This window comes from Acinonyx jubatus, chromosome E1, assembly GCF_027475565.1.
Source record: "Acinonyx jubatus isolate Ajub_Pintada_27869175 chromosome E1, VMU_Ajub_asm_v1.0, whole genome shotgun sequence".
Lineage (NCBI taxonomy): Eukaryota > Metazoa > Chordata > Mammalia > Carnivora > Felidae > Acinonyx > Acinonyx jubatus.
The window spans coordinates 37,961,533-37,974,138 of NC_069397.1; the positions used below are offsets into that span (position 1 = coordinate 37,961,533).

Consider the following 12,606-nt stretch of genomic DNA (forward strand, 5'->3'; position numbering starts at 1 on the left):
GGCCTTCTCCCTGACCCCTGTGTGTGCCTAATGCTGAAAGAGTGAGCTAAAGTGATGGCTCAAAAGGGGGGGGGGGGGGGAGGAGGGCGTGTCCCCTGGCACCTGGCCAGAGCTTCCCCCAGATCACTCCTCTCACCATGAGACCCTGCCTAACTCTTGCAATTTCAGAAGAAGCTGAGACCCTGGACTTTGCAAAGAAGGGAGAACATACTCTGGGTGCCTCTGAGGGCCAGGGTGCAGGCTGGGTGGCCAGACTGTGGCTGGAGGTCAAGGGGCAGGCCTTATTGCTGGACACCCCTCTGGCTGGCTTCCCTCTTTCGCTGAGTGCTCTTTGCCACATCAAGTGGGACTCAGAGCCGCAGACAGGCCCCCTAGCTTGGCCAATGAGCAGACCCGATTTGGTGAGGAGCCTGGGGAAGGGTGCGCCGGTCCTTTCCCCTTACCTTCCAGCCCCCAGCCCCTCCCTCCCAGGTCACGAGGACTCCAGATCTTCGCTCTGGAGGCTGTTCAGTTCGACTGTCTTCCCCGCCTCTCCCCTGGCACCTGCTGGCTGGCTAAGAAGGGCAAAAACAATCCCAGCCAGAGTAGAGTGTCAGAGTCCCCGCCCCTCCTCCTGGGGTTCCTCCTCCCATGCTTCCCACCCCCCGGCCCCGCCCCCACCTGCCCAAGATAATTTTAGTTTCCTTCGTCCAGAAGCCTGGACACATAAGGCTGTCCCTCCCCCAACCCTCACTTCTACCTCCAAAGTCAGGACGCCCTCCTACCACCTGTAGGGAAGAGGGAGTGGATTTGAAATCAAGTCCAGGTATCTGGGGTCCCTAGACAGAACCGGACTTCGGACCCCGTGTCCTGCTACTCCTGCTGGGGCTTCTCTAGGTAAGGTTGCCAGGATGGGTCCCAGACGATAATCTGCTCCCACCCCCAGCCCCACCAGGGCCCCAGGCTGTGCGGGTCTCAGGGCCAGGAGCTGGCAGGCTGCCCTGATGGGCGGACGGACAGCCGCCTGGCTCCCCCCCTTCCCTCTCCCCTTCAGTGATGTCAGGCCAAGGGCGGGGGCAGGAGGGGGACAGGTAGTTAAGGGCCAGGCGTCTCTCTCCCTAAACCGGTGGCCCCAGCCAAGTGTTCCAACGCCAGGGTGCAGGTAAGGACCAAAACGGGCCCTTCATCGTGAGGGTGGGGAGGAGCAGCAGGTCTGGGGCCAATTTGGAAAGATCCAGCCTCCTCCTGCGTTACTCTGGCGGCCTCACTTTCTCTTTTTTCTCCAGTCTCCCATATCCCGCCCCTTCCTCACCATCTGCTCTCAGTCTTTCCCTATTCTCATTTCCTGTCTTCCTTATTCCTTATTTCCCTCCCTGTACCCCGCCTCCCTCTGGCCCCCGGACAAAGCTGCTGATGGGGTTGAGAAAGGAAGATCTCTGATCCTCTCCTTCCAGAGACGCTGCTTTCCCGCTGAAGCCCCTCCCCACCTCCCCAGAAAGAGGGCTGGGAGGGGGGCCGAATACCGAGAGCTGCCTCGGATCATTCCTTGCTCAGCCTGAGGTTACTCGTTTGAGGTTTCCCCAAGGCTCTACTAAAGATTGACGTCTCCCCTGGGGAAGGGGTACCCTTCAATTTGGAGGGCAATAGAGGAGAGGGTTCCCTGAAGTTGCTAGAACTCCTTCTCCTATTGTTTGCCTGCTCAGAACACAGGGTCCTACCCTCGGAAGGGAAGGTGGGGGCGGGGCAGGCCTGAGGGTCTTTCCCGGCTTCAGAAGGAAGGCTCGAAGGCTGGGGGGCTGGTGCCGGGGGTCAGCAGTGCAGTGGGGCCAAGGGAAAGTGTGTGTACATGTTTGGGGGGGGGTAGTGTTTGCACAAAGACAGAATCTGGGTCTCCCTGGCACTACGGGGATGGAGAATGCACCTGTTTGCGTTGGAAAGTCTCCCAACTCCACCGCCCCTCTTGGTCGGCCTGCCCTGGACTCTGGTCTCCCTTGTCCCCCTGATCCTGCTGGGGGAGCCCTCCTCGAAGGCAAGCAGCGTGTAATGATTAACTCCACAGACACTCCAGCATTCTTCCCAAATTAAACTTTAAGAGAGCTTACCCTCCCTTTTCGCATTGGTCATGTTTTTCGAGTGAGGGAGTGGGCGGGGCCTCAGGGTCCTGGACCCTCCCCCCAACTCTGGGTCACCTAGGGGTTTCCCGCCTCCTCACCTGGGCCCTGTACCCCCAGAACTCCCCCGAAGGTTGAGCGTTCCTCCCCTTACAATAAATCCCGATGGGGGCGGGGAGGGGAGTGCTGGGCCAGACGGGGGCCTTCCCGCCACCTGCTGGTCCCCAGCCTAGGCCTCGGCCCTGCCGGCCCCTCCCCCTCCCCTGGTTAGCAGCGGAGGTGGCCTTGTTTTCTTGCCCTGCCACCCGCCCTTGGGGCCAGCCAGGTGGGGCGAGATTCAGGAAGTAAACAAGGAGGCAGGAGGCTGGGACGGCGGGAAGGAGGGTGGGGCCGGAGCCGCGGGGCAGGAGAGGCCATAGGGGAAGCTTCGGCGTGGAGTTGCTGTGTTTCGGGGACTGATAGATTATGGGGGTCTGTTTCTTCAACAGAAGCTTTCTGAGGGCCCCAGTTTGAGAGTTCAGGTTCCTTGGGAGGGGGCCTGCCAGGGCCCCACAGCTAGGACCCCCATTCTTCTCCCAGTTTCATCTATTTGGTCCTAACTGCCCCACTCTTCTCTTGTCTTGGAAGGGTCTGAAGGGCAGGGTGAAGGATGGAAAGGCCAAACCCAAGTCTTCAGTCGGCCCTCCAGCCCTCTGAGGCCAGACTCTAATCTGATTCTGATTTAGATCTTCTCCCCTTTCCCGGTCCAAACACTGCCCTGATTCCTCTTCCCTGGGGTGGAGGAGGACCCCAGTTTTGGTCTCTGATATCCTGTCTGGCTTCCCTGCAGACCCCCCTCCCCCAGTCTCCCTCTCCCTGGAGTGAAGTCACCAGGGCTGGTTGCCAGAGGATAAACGGGATGGGAGTGGGGACACTGCGTTTTGTTGTTGATGTTCTGGTGTCTGTTGATGTTCACTGGTGGGTGTGTTTTACCCTTCCCTGCAGGACCCTGAGCCCCCTCCCTGTCTCTCCCTCCAACCTTCCTTTTTCTGCCTGTCTGTGTCTGTCCTCTTGGGTGTCTTGACTTTCTACTTCTGCTCCTGTAGTACCCTTCCAGCCAGGACACCCTGAAGAGTGTGTCAGGAGGACCCTCATCCCCCAGGGTTGATGTAGAGGAGTCCTCTGAGCCACTGAGTCCTGGGTTCCAGGGGTGGGCAGCAGCATCAGAATGAAAGCCTGGTAGGCCCCAGCCAGGATAGAGAGCACTTCGTGGGTTTCTTCTTTGTGGTGAGTGAGGGCATCAGTGGAGGTCAGCTCCACTCCAGATGGGCCTTTGAAATCCAGGCCGGGCCTTTTTTCTCTCCTTGGGGGAGGGGGCTCCTGGGCTGGGTGGTGGCTACCAGATTGGGGGCTGACTTCAGTCCCACCTGGACTGGAGGTGGGCCAAGGGTGGGGAGGAGAAAATGATGTCAGAGGAGCTGCAGGCCAGGCAGCTTCTTTCTCCCCCATCCTGTCCCTGCCCTGTGCCTCCCCCATTCCTCCTAGGCTGGTAGGTTGGGGGCGGGAGTGGAGGGAGGTGGGCAGAGGCAGGGTTGTTTGTGTTTCTCTTAAGCCAGGAAGTTGTGCAGATGAGTCAATGTTGAATAGAGAGCCCCAGGCAGTGCTGTCCCGCCCCACCCTGACTCACCTGTCCCCCAGATCCCCTCACTTAAGAGTCCGGGACCTACCCCATCCTGGAGGGTCAATGCCAGGTGCCCCCAGCAGCCTAACAGCGCTGGCCTAGGTCTCAGGAGCTCCCAGGTTCTCACCCAGCCAAAGGGGTCTTTCTTCCTGTGGAGGAGGAGCCTGTGCTGCCTCTGCCGCCGGTGGGCATTTTTGCCCCAGCTCTCCTGTCCTTACTTGTCTCAGGTACCTGTGCAGCACCTGTGGGTGATAAGACATGGGTAAGACCCTGGCCTTGCCTAGCAGTGCCAGGCGTCTTCAGACCAGTGGGTGGGTAAGACAGGTGCACGTAATTGGCACAGAGTCCCCAGCACAGTGCAGAGAGGGAGACCTTCAGTCTGAAGGTGGAAAATCCAGGAAGGCTGCTCAGAGGAGGGAGCTCTGGCATTGGGGCTTCAAGAAAGTTGGGCGGGAGGAAGAATCTGGGGAGGGCACACAAGGTTTGGGGGCTGCTGGGGCCAGGGCCCCCAGGTTAGTCCTGTCCTTCTCACTGCAGCTGAGCCTGCCTCCTGCCCTCCTGGTTCCTATCCTGGCCCACCTCCTTCTCCCCTTCTGTGCATCACTCAGCACTTGGGCAGGCGTTGCCACAACAGGCTCTGGCAACCAGGTCTGGCAACAAAGCCCTGGAAAAACCTGGGGCAGAGCCCGGAGGAGCTGAGTGCCCTGTGCTCAGAGCATGCTCAGAGACTGAAAGTCTGAGCCTCGAACAGTCTGTGGGTTATGGAGTCTGTTGCCCCATGGTGGCGGAGTGGGACCCTCTTAGCTCTTCCCCTGGGCAACCTGGGGCTAAAAGAAGGGCACTGGACTTGGAGTCCAAACACCAGGTTTTACTCCCTGACTCACCTGCGATGGGGGCAAGAATGCTTCCTTCTCAGGGACCTGAAGTCCCTTTTTGTAAATGGACTCACTCTACCCTTCCCCAGAGGCTCCAGAGAAACTCCAGTTAGAGGGAGAGCAATGAGGTGCTGGGCAAACTCTGAGGGGCCCCTTGGCAGCTGTGTGAAGTCAGGAGGTCTGGGTCCTCTTGGCCCCTCTTCCCAGGACAAGGGGTCAAGATCAGCCACTTCCAGCCCCCTCTTCTCCCTCAGATGTTATGGAGCTGGGTCTGTCTCCACCTCATCTCAGCAGCTCCCCAGAAGATCTGTACCTGACCCCTGGGACCCCTCCTGGGACTCCCCCGCCTCCCTCTGCCCCTCTGCCTGGGGAGGTGAAGAGGTCCCAGCCTCTGCCCATTCCAACCAGCAGGTACGATGGAGTGATGGAGCTGAGGAGGGGCTGGTGGTGGGGAGGCGGTCAGCGCCGGGGTGAGACAGAAGCTTGCAGTCAACTCTTCTCTGCCCCTTACCTTGGGCCACAGGAATCTTCTTCGAGAGGAGGAGCTGCGGACAAGCTCTCTACCCTCCATCCCCAACCCCTTCCCTGAGCTCTGCAGTCCTCCTTCACAGACCCCCATTCTTGGGGGGCCCTCCAGTGCAAGGGGGCTGCTCCCTCGAGACGCCAGCCGCCCCCATGTGAGTTGTCTTGGGAGAGAGAAGGCAGGGATATGGGGATGCTGTGGATATGAGGGTGGATATGGTGCCACTTCCGTGGAGGCTGGGGGATTTGATCAGGAATCCCTGCAGGTGTAGCAGCAGCAGAAGGGAAATAACCACCCTTTGCCCTTCCTCAAGTCATCTGCAATTCCCGGGGCACAGGTAGTAAAGGTGTACAGTGAAGATGGGGCTTGCCGGTCTGTGGAGGTGGCGGCAGGTGCCACGGCTCGCTACGTGTGTGAAATGCTGGTGCAGCGGGCTCACGCCCTGAGCGATGAAAACTGGGGGCTGGTGGAGTGCCACCCCCATCTGGCGCTGGGTGAGTTGGGGTGGAGGGGGCTGCCTGGGTAGGGAGGCAAATGCTTCACACGTTGGGCTGGGCAGGTTGGCTCATCTGGGAGGCCTGGCAGGTCTCCGCTGAGCCCTGCTTTTTGCCCTTGACGCCAGAGCGGGGCTTGGAGGACCACGAGTCAGTGGTGGAAGTGCAGGCTGCCTGGCCCATTGGTGGAGACAGCCGCTTTGTCTTCCGGAAGAACTTCGCCAAGTATGAACTGTTCAAGAGCTCCCCAGTGAGTGTGGGTGCAGGGGGTCTGGGCACTGGGATACCCTGATCCCCAACCTGGGCCCTCAATCCCTGGCTCCTTTCTCGTTTCCCCCCAGCACTCCCTGTTCCCGGAAAAGATGGTCTCCAGCTGTCTGGATGCACACACAGGCATATCCCATGAAGACCTCATCCAGGTAAAGGGATATTTCCAGTCATGATTCCTGTCGCTTTTTGACCCTTAAGCATTGTGCCTTCCCTGTGTGTGGTGGAGGGCTTAGCACGGTCCTAAACGACCAGACAAGTTACTTTTCCTGGCTGAGCGTCAGGTTTCTGCATCTGGTAAATGGGACGGTAAGTCTATGTGGATCACCTTCTCTTATGAAGGCCGTTGTGTATGTGTGTGTGTATCTCCCTGTCTCCCTCTTGGCGTCTCATGCTCTTCCTGCTCTCTTCTGGCCTCAGAACTTCCTGAATGCAGGCAGCTTCCCAGAGATCCAGGGCTTCCTGCAGCTTCGAGGGTCAGGACGGAAGCTTTGGAAACGCTTCTTCTGCTTCCTGCGCCGGTCTGGCCTCTATTACTCCACCAAGGGCACCTCCAAGGTGAGGTCTTGAAGGTTGACAGCCCCAGCCCCTAGGGTATCCCATTCCTGGTCCTTCTAGGAGTTGTCCCTTCCCTGTTGGAACCCCTGGACCTTTCTTCCCCTGGACCCTGAGGCCCTCAGCTGCTCCTCTTTCCCTCCTAGCGTACCTACCCCAGGAAGTAGTGGTGGGAAAGGCAGGTGAAACTGAGTTCGAGCCCTGGCTCTGCTTCTGTTTGCTGTGTGACCTGAGGCACTTCTCTGCTCCTCTCTGGTCCTGACATCTCCCCAGCTGGCTTACTGGGACAATAATAGGGGGACAGGGTCTGCCTGTTACAAGTCCTGTCTACCCGTGCTGCACAGGATCCAAGGCACCTGCAGTATGTAGCAGATGTGAACGAGTCCAACGTGTACGTGGTGACCCAGGGCCGCAAGCTCTATGGGATGCCCACGGACTTCGGCTTCTGTATCAAGGTAAAGACCCTGGCCTGGCCTGGGAGGCAACGGGAGCTGCTCAGGCCCTGGGATCTTACCTAGGGCTTTTGAGCTCCCATCTGGGACACCCAGACTCCTCCCCCTGCCCTCTGCCCTGTGTCCTGCCCTACGGAGACAGATATCTGGTCCTAATGGCAGATATGGGACCAGCTGGTTTCCTCTCTCTACAGCCAAATAAGCTTCGAAATGGCCACAAGGGGCTTCGGGTCTTCTGCAGCGAGGATGAGCAGAGCCGCACCTGCTGGTTAGCAGCTTTCCGCCTCTTCAAGGTGAGACCCTGGGAGTGGCATGGGGGCATGAGTGAGGAATTATAACTCTGCCCCCAGGAATGAGGGGGCATCATAGCCTTGCTCTGTTAGTATGTTGGGCCCAAGGCTGGAGTCCTCACTCCGGCTTCAGAAAGCTCCTTATCCAGGGCAGAGATGCAGTCTTGCCCTTGGAGAGTTCTGGTGTGTGTGGGTTTCACAGCCCAGCTGCCAGCACCTGCTTGACCTCAGGTTCTCTTTCTCTCTCCAACCCGCAGTATGGGGTGCAGCTGTATAAGAATTATCAGCAGGCACAGTCTCGCCACCTGCGTCCGTCCTGTGTGGGTTCCCCACCTTTGGTGAGTGTACACAGGGGGGTTAGCTGGGGGTGGATGCCCTGACCCCGTCTGACCCCTCCCCATCCTATCCCATCTACAGAGGAGTGTCTCTGATAACACCCTGGTGGCCATGGACTTCTCTGGCCATGCTGGGCGTGTCATCGAGAACCCCCGGGAAGCTCTGAGTGCAGCCCTGGAGGAGGCCCAGGCCTGGAGGGTGAGGGGCCTGTACCCATTTGCATGTTTATACTGGGCACCTTCTCTCCACGTGGGTTTCCATGGTGTGGGACGAAGAGTGGGGTAAGGCGGGCCGCCAGGTGCGGAAAGGGTCTCTATGTTCTCGAGGTGCCGGGTGATACCTCAGTCACGCCCTGATCCCCTGTGTCCCCCACTGCTCTGCAGAAGAACCATCGTCTCAGCCTGCCCACCCCAGGCTCAGGCACGAGCCTCAGTGCAGGTGGGTGAGCACCCGGCGTCCCCAGGGGTGGGGGCTGCCGTGGCTTCTCTGAGCATTCCCGGTGGGGGAGGTTAGTGTGGGGACCTCCTCCCCAGAGTGACGGCCCATCTGCCTCCCCCAACTCCAGCCATCCACCGCACCCAACCCTGGTTCCATGGACGCATCTCCCGAGAGGAGAGCCAGCGGCTCATCGGGCAGCAGGGCCTGGTGGACGGGTAAGGGGCAGGGCTAAGCAGGCCAACAGACCCAGGGACAGGAGAGGCCCCGTGTCCAGGCGGCAGCTGTGTGTCCTCGGGTAATGTTGCCCTGTCTCCTGGCAGCCTGTTCCTTGTTCGAGAGAGTCAACGGAACCCACAAGGCTTTGTCCTCTCTCTGTGCCACCTGCAGAAGGTCAAACATTATCTCATCCTCCCGGTGAGTAATCCCTGTCTCCTCACCAGGCCCCCTCGAGAAGCTCCCCGGCCCGCGGTGTATCTGGGGCCTCCCGCTCTCTCCTTTGCCCCTGTACAAGCACTGGGGACCTCGGCCCTGACCAGGAGGGATCCCCTCGAGTCCCTCCCTGACCTTCCACCCCGCCCCCTGTGGCCGTCCCCCCAGAGCGAGGAGGAGGGCCGCCTCTACTTCAGCATGGATGACGGCCACACTCGCTTCACGGACCTGCTGCAGCTTGTGCAGTTCCATCAGCTGAACCGTGGCATCCTGCCATGCTTGCTGCGCCACTGCTGTACCCGCGTGGCCCTCTGACGGCCACAGAAGCAGGCATGGGTCTCAGCCTGTTCCAGGCTGGCCACTGCCCCCGATGCTCACAGGGTGGACTTGGAGGGGGCAGAAGGTGGGGACAGGCTCATGAACAATTGGAGGGCTCCCGTACTCCAGAGGGTCTTCTCCTCGGCCCCTCTGCCTCCCTCAGGCAGAAAGTGCTCCTCACCCACTCCACCCCTGACCTGTCTCCTCAAGAGAAGGCACTTGGGGTGGCCCTCCCCTTCACGGAACTCCTGGGCACTGCCCTGGGCAGGGCATTTTGGGAGAAATGGAGTAGCCCAGGTGGTCTTATGCCCCACACTTTGTACAGACTGAGAGGCCAGTTGATCTGCTATGTTTTATACTAGTGACAATAAAGATTATTTTTTGATACATCTATGAATTCTGTCTGGTAAGACCTGGCTAGCTGGAGTAGAGAAGGGGAGTGGGAGAAGAGGGCACCAGCCTTGGCAAATGTGTCCGATGGATCCAGGCCAGGTACCCTCCAGCCTGGATGTTTCTTTTCTTTCTTTCTTTCTTTCTTTCTTTCTTTCTTTCTTTCTTTCTTCCTCTCTCTCTCTTCCTTGCAGAGAGGGAGAGAGAGGGCGACAGAGGATCCGAAGAGGGCTCCATGTGGGGCTTGAGCTCATGAACTGCAAGACTATGACCTGAGCTGAAGTCTGATGCTCAACTGACTGAGCCACCCGGGCACCCCCAGCCTGGATGTTTCTTGAGGGCAGGGTGGTCTTGGTCATCTGAGGATCTCCAGTGTCCAGCATGGAGCCTGGTCCATAGTGGGTGCCTAGTAACTTCTTGTTTAACAAATGAATGTATAAGGGAATGTCATCCAGGTGAGATCTCCTGACAGGACCTAAAGCTGTGGGGGTAACTCAAACAGGCCTGGGAGCTGGAGTGGACTCTCATAGCCTGTATCCTCTGCAAGTCCTGGGCCCACTGCTGGGATGAGTCCTGACAGTTAATGAGTCTACAACCCCTACTTGGACACATGGCCCATCATCTCTCCCAAGTCCCCATGCCCCCCATGGTCAACCCCTCTCTCTCCTGCTTTCTGTCCTTACAGTTCTGTTCCTTCCAGAAAGTCATATAATGGGTACACTACAACACTCAGCCCTCTGAGTCTGGCTTCCCCCTCCAACCCATCCTCCAACATCCAGAGTGATCTTTCCAAAATACAAGTCCAGATGGATCCTGCAGGGTCTGGCCTCTTCCCACTGCCTATGCTGGTCTGTTTTTGTCTAAAGAGTTTTGTCTAAGAGGGAATTTTATAGTCTTAGCTCTTATGTGACAGGAAGGATTTATAACTGTCAAACTGGCAACACCCGAATCTGCCACTTGATTTTTAAACCACAAAGAGACCCTCTTTTCAGACACACGAACTCCGACTAGACATTATTTTTGCCAAAAAATAAAACCGCAGTCTCGGGGCGCCTGGGTGGCTCAGTCAGTGAAGCATCCGACTTCGGCTCAGGTCATGATCTTGCGGTCCCGTGAGTTCGAGCCCCGCGTCGGGCTCTGTGCTGACAGCTCAGAGCCTGGAGCCTGTTTCAGATTCTGTGTCTCCCTCTCTCTCTGCCCCTCCCCTGTTCACGCTCTGTCTCTCTCTGTCTCAAAAATAAATAAACGTTAACAAAAATTAAAAAAAAAAACCAAAAAAACAAAAAACTGCAGTCTTATCCTTTGGATCCAGCTACTAATTTATCAGAAATACGGAGGACAGAGGGACGTGTGAAATTACACATGGGGATACAAATACCCAAATCAAGACTAGGAAACTACAGAATAGACAACCCGGTTTCTTCCACAATAGCAAAATTACAAGAAAAGATGGGGAATCTCTAGCTCTCAAGAAATGTAGACATATGTCAACTAGATGTTATGTGCTGACCTTATTTGATTCAAATCCAAACTAGCTAACTGTAAAAACATTTATGAGCAATTGGGGGAAATTTGAGCTCCGGTGAGATGTTTGATGATATTAGGGAATTATGGTTAACTTTTCAAGGGGTGATAACCGTATTGTGTGTGCGTGTGCGTGTGTATGTGTGTGCGTTTAAGTCATCATCTTTGAGAGAGTCGTTCTGAAGTATTTACAGGTAAAATGATATCTTAGCTTTGTTTTTAAAATAACTCCAAGGTTAGGGGAGAGGGTGTGAGTATAGTCATGGGTTAACCATGAGTTGCTAATAGTTGAAGCTGGGTGATGGGTACATGGGGATTGATTCAATTCTCTAAACCTGTGTAAGCCTGAAAATTCTGTAATAAAAATTTTTAAGTTTTATTTTATTATTTATTTTGAGAGAGAGAGGATCCTAAGTCCCTGATGCAGGTGTGGGGCTAGAACCCACGAACCGTGAGATCACGACCTGAGTCGAAACCGGTCAATCCACTGAGCCACCCAGGTGCCAACCCCTGCAGATTTTTTTAAACGGAGAACCTCTCCTCAAATCTTTGAGATGGGGCGAGAGATGGTGGGATCCTGTTTTGCTGGTGAGGAAATTGACGGTTCAGTGAGGAGACCTGCCCCAAGTCACAGTGAGAGAGACAGGAGATCACCTCAGGTCTGAATACAGGTCTGGGCTGTTCTGCTAGCCCTGCATGGCTGACTTCCAGGTGGGATTCCCAAATGGCCATATATAAAAAGTATATGTGGGAATGTCCTCTTCTGAAGAGCCCTTTCCTTCTCTGCAGCCCTGGTCTCTGGCGAGCAGGTTGTCCTGAAGTGACCTTGAGAAGGACCAGCCACTGTAGCCAGCCCTTGGGCCAGGTTTGGCAGCCCCAGCAGCCACTTGTGACCAAGGCACCCCCAACCTTGGCTAATCCTAGGCTGGGGAGCCAGGCCTGTCAGACAGAGGTGGGTAGAAAGTCCTCATCCACCCTGTAGCCTGGAACCTTCTGGGGATCTACCCCAAAGAAATTACCGCAGTCAAGGCATGAGAGGGGTGCAGGTTTTGTTTCTTTTTAGCGGGAACCAGAGCAACCTGCTGTGTGCTGCCTGCCATGGATGGCTTCCAGAACCATCCCAGCACTGGCTGCCCCTCGGTCTTGAGCTGACTGGTGCTGGACGTGTGACTGGCCAGGAATGCCCAGGGCCACTTCTAAGGTGTGGGTGCTAGGGGTCCGTGCTGGGGTGGGAGTAAAGGGACCAGAATAAGTCACTTCTTAAGCATGTCCAGGGATTTAGGCTATATAAAAACAGGACCCAGTGTCTCCTCATAGTCCGAGGCACCAGGCAGTGGACAATGCCCTTCTCTGTCAATCAGCTAATCGGAGTATGTGCGACAGATATCATTCTCACTTTACAAATGGGAAACTGAGGCTCAAAGTGAGGACCCACCTGAGGTACTACATGGAGTTAGAGACAGAGGTCAGACTCAGCCCAGCTTGCAAGTGGTAGAACATAGCCCTTCTCTGCCCTTTGTTCTCTGTCCCCTCTGTTGTCGGTGCCGGCCACTAGGAAGGATCTGGGCCATCGGGGACCTTTCGAGGTGGCAGCTGGCTTGACCCTGAGCTGGATACTGGAAATCAGCAGCGGAACATCCTTGCTGGGTGGCTGAGCTCTCTGGCTTCTTGGAGGAAAGGCAGCAGCTGAGAGTGTGGGGGACAAGGGCCCCTCAAGATCAGCTTGCAGAGGGACCCAGGGCAAGATTCCCCAGCTCTGAAGACATGGGAAGAATGCTGTTCTCCTGCCAAAAGAGGCTGAAGCATGAGCCACAGAGGCCAGACAGCACAAGGGAATTCCAAGGATAGCTGCAGTGCGGTTAGAGGAGGCTTGTGGCTATGAGGAAGACTGGGCTGGTGGGAGGGAGGCAGGGGCACCGTGGAGAAGGTAGAGGCTGGCACCTCAGATACTGTCTTTTCCACATC

At 56.7% G+C, this 12,606-nt stretch overlaps 1 protein-coding gene across 6 annotated transcripts; it reads left to right on the plus strand.

Annotated features, from left to right (window-relative positions):
- Positions 1-675: 675 nt before the first annotated feature.
- GRB7 (growth factor receptor bound protein 7) lies at positions 676-11,348 on the plus strand. Of its 6 annotated transcripts, XM_053212418.1 has the most exons (15): positions 883-1,141; positions 4,880-5,036; positions 5,149-5,302; positions 5,486-5,642; positions 5,771-5,892; positions 5,984-6,061; positions 6,330-6,467; positions 6,809-6,919; positions 7,111-7,209; positions 7,464-7,544; positions 7,624-7,740; positions 7,926-7,980; positions 8,108-8,195; positions 8,301-8,394; positions 8,578-9,116. In XM_053212418.1, the coding sequence occupies exons 2-15, from the start codon at positions 4,885-4,887 to the stop codon at positions 8,722-8,724; spliced, it is 1,593 nt and encodes a 530-aa protein (XP_053068393.1). In that variant the 5' UTR covers positions 883-1,141; positions 4,880-4,884; the 3' UTR covers positions 8,725-9,116. The 6 variants fall into 6 exon arrangements, with proteins under 6 accessions (XP_053068389.1, XP_053068393.1, XP_053068391.1 ...); XM_053212414.1 differs by lacking the exon at positions 883-1,141 and adding an exon at positions 676-876 and having other exon boundaries at positions 8,301-9,116; XM_053212416.1 differs by having other exon boundaries at positions 3,176-5,036; positions 8,301-9,116.
- The last annotated feature ends 1,258 nt before the right edge of the window (positions 11,349-12,606 follow it).

Bases quoted from the DNA above. Each gene is read 5' to 3' on its own strand.
- GRB7 (XM_053212414.1), top strand. From the start codon at position 4,885: ATGGAGCTGGGTCTGTCTCCACCTCATCTCAGCAGCTCCCCAGAAGAT. The intron at 7,741-7,925 runs GTGAGGGGCCTG...ACTGCTCTGCAG, and splicing joins AGGAGGCCCAGGCCTGGAGG to AAGAACCATCGTCTCAGCCT. The intron at 7,981-8,107 runs GTGGGTGAGCAC...CCCCAACTCCAG, and splicing joins AGGCACGAGCCTCAGTGCAG to CCATCCACCGCACCCAACCC.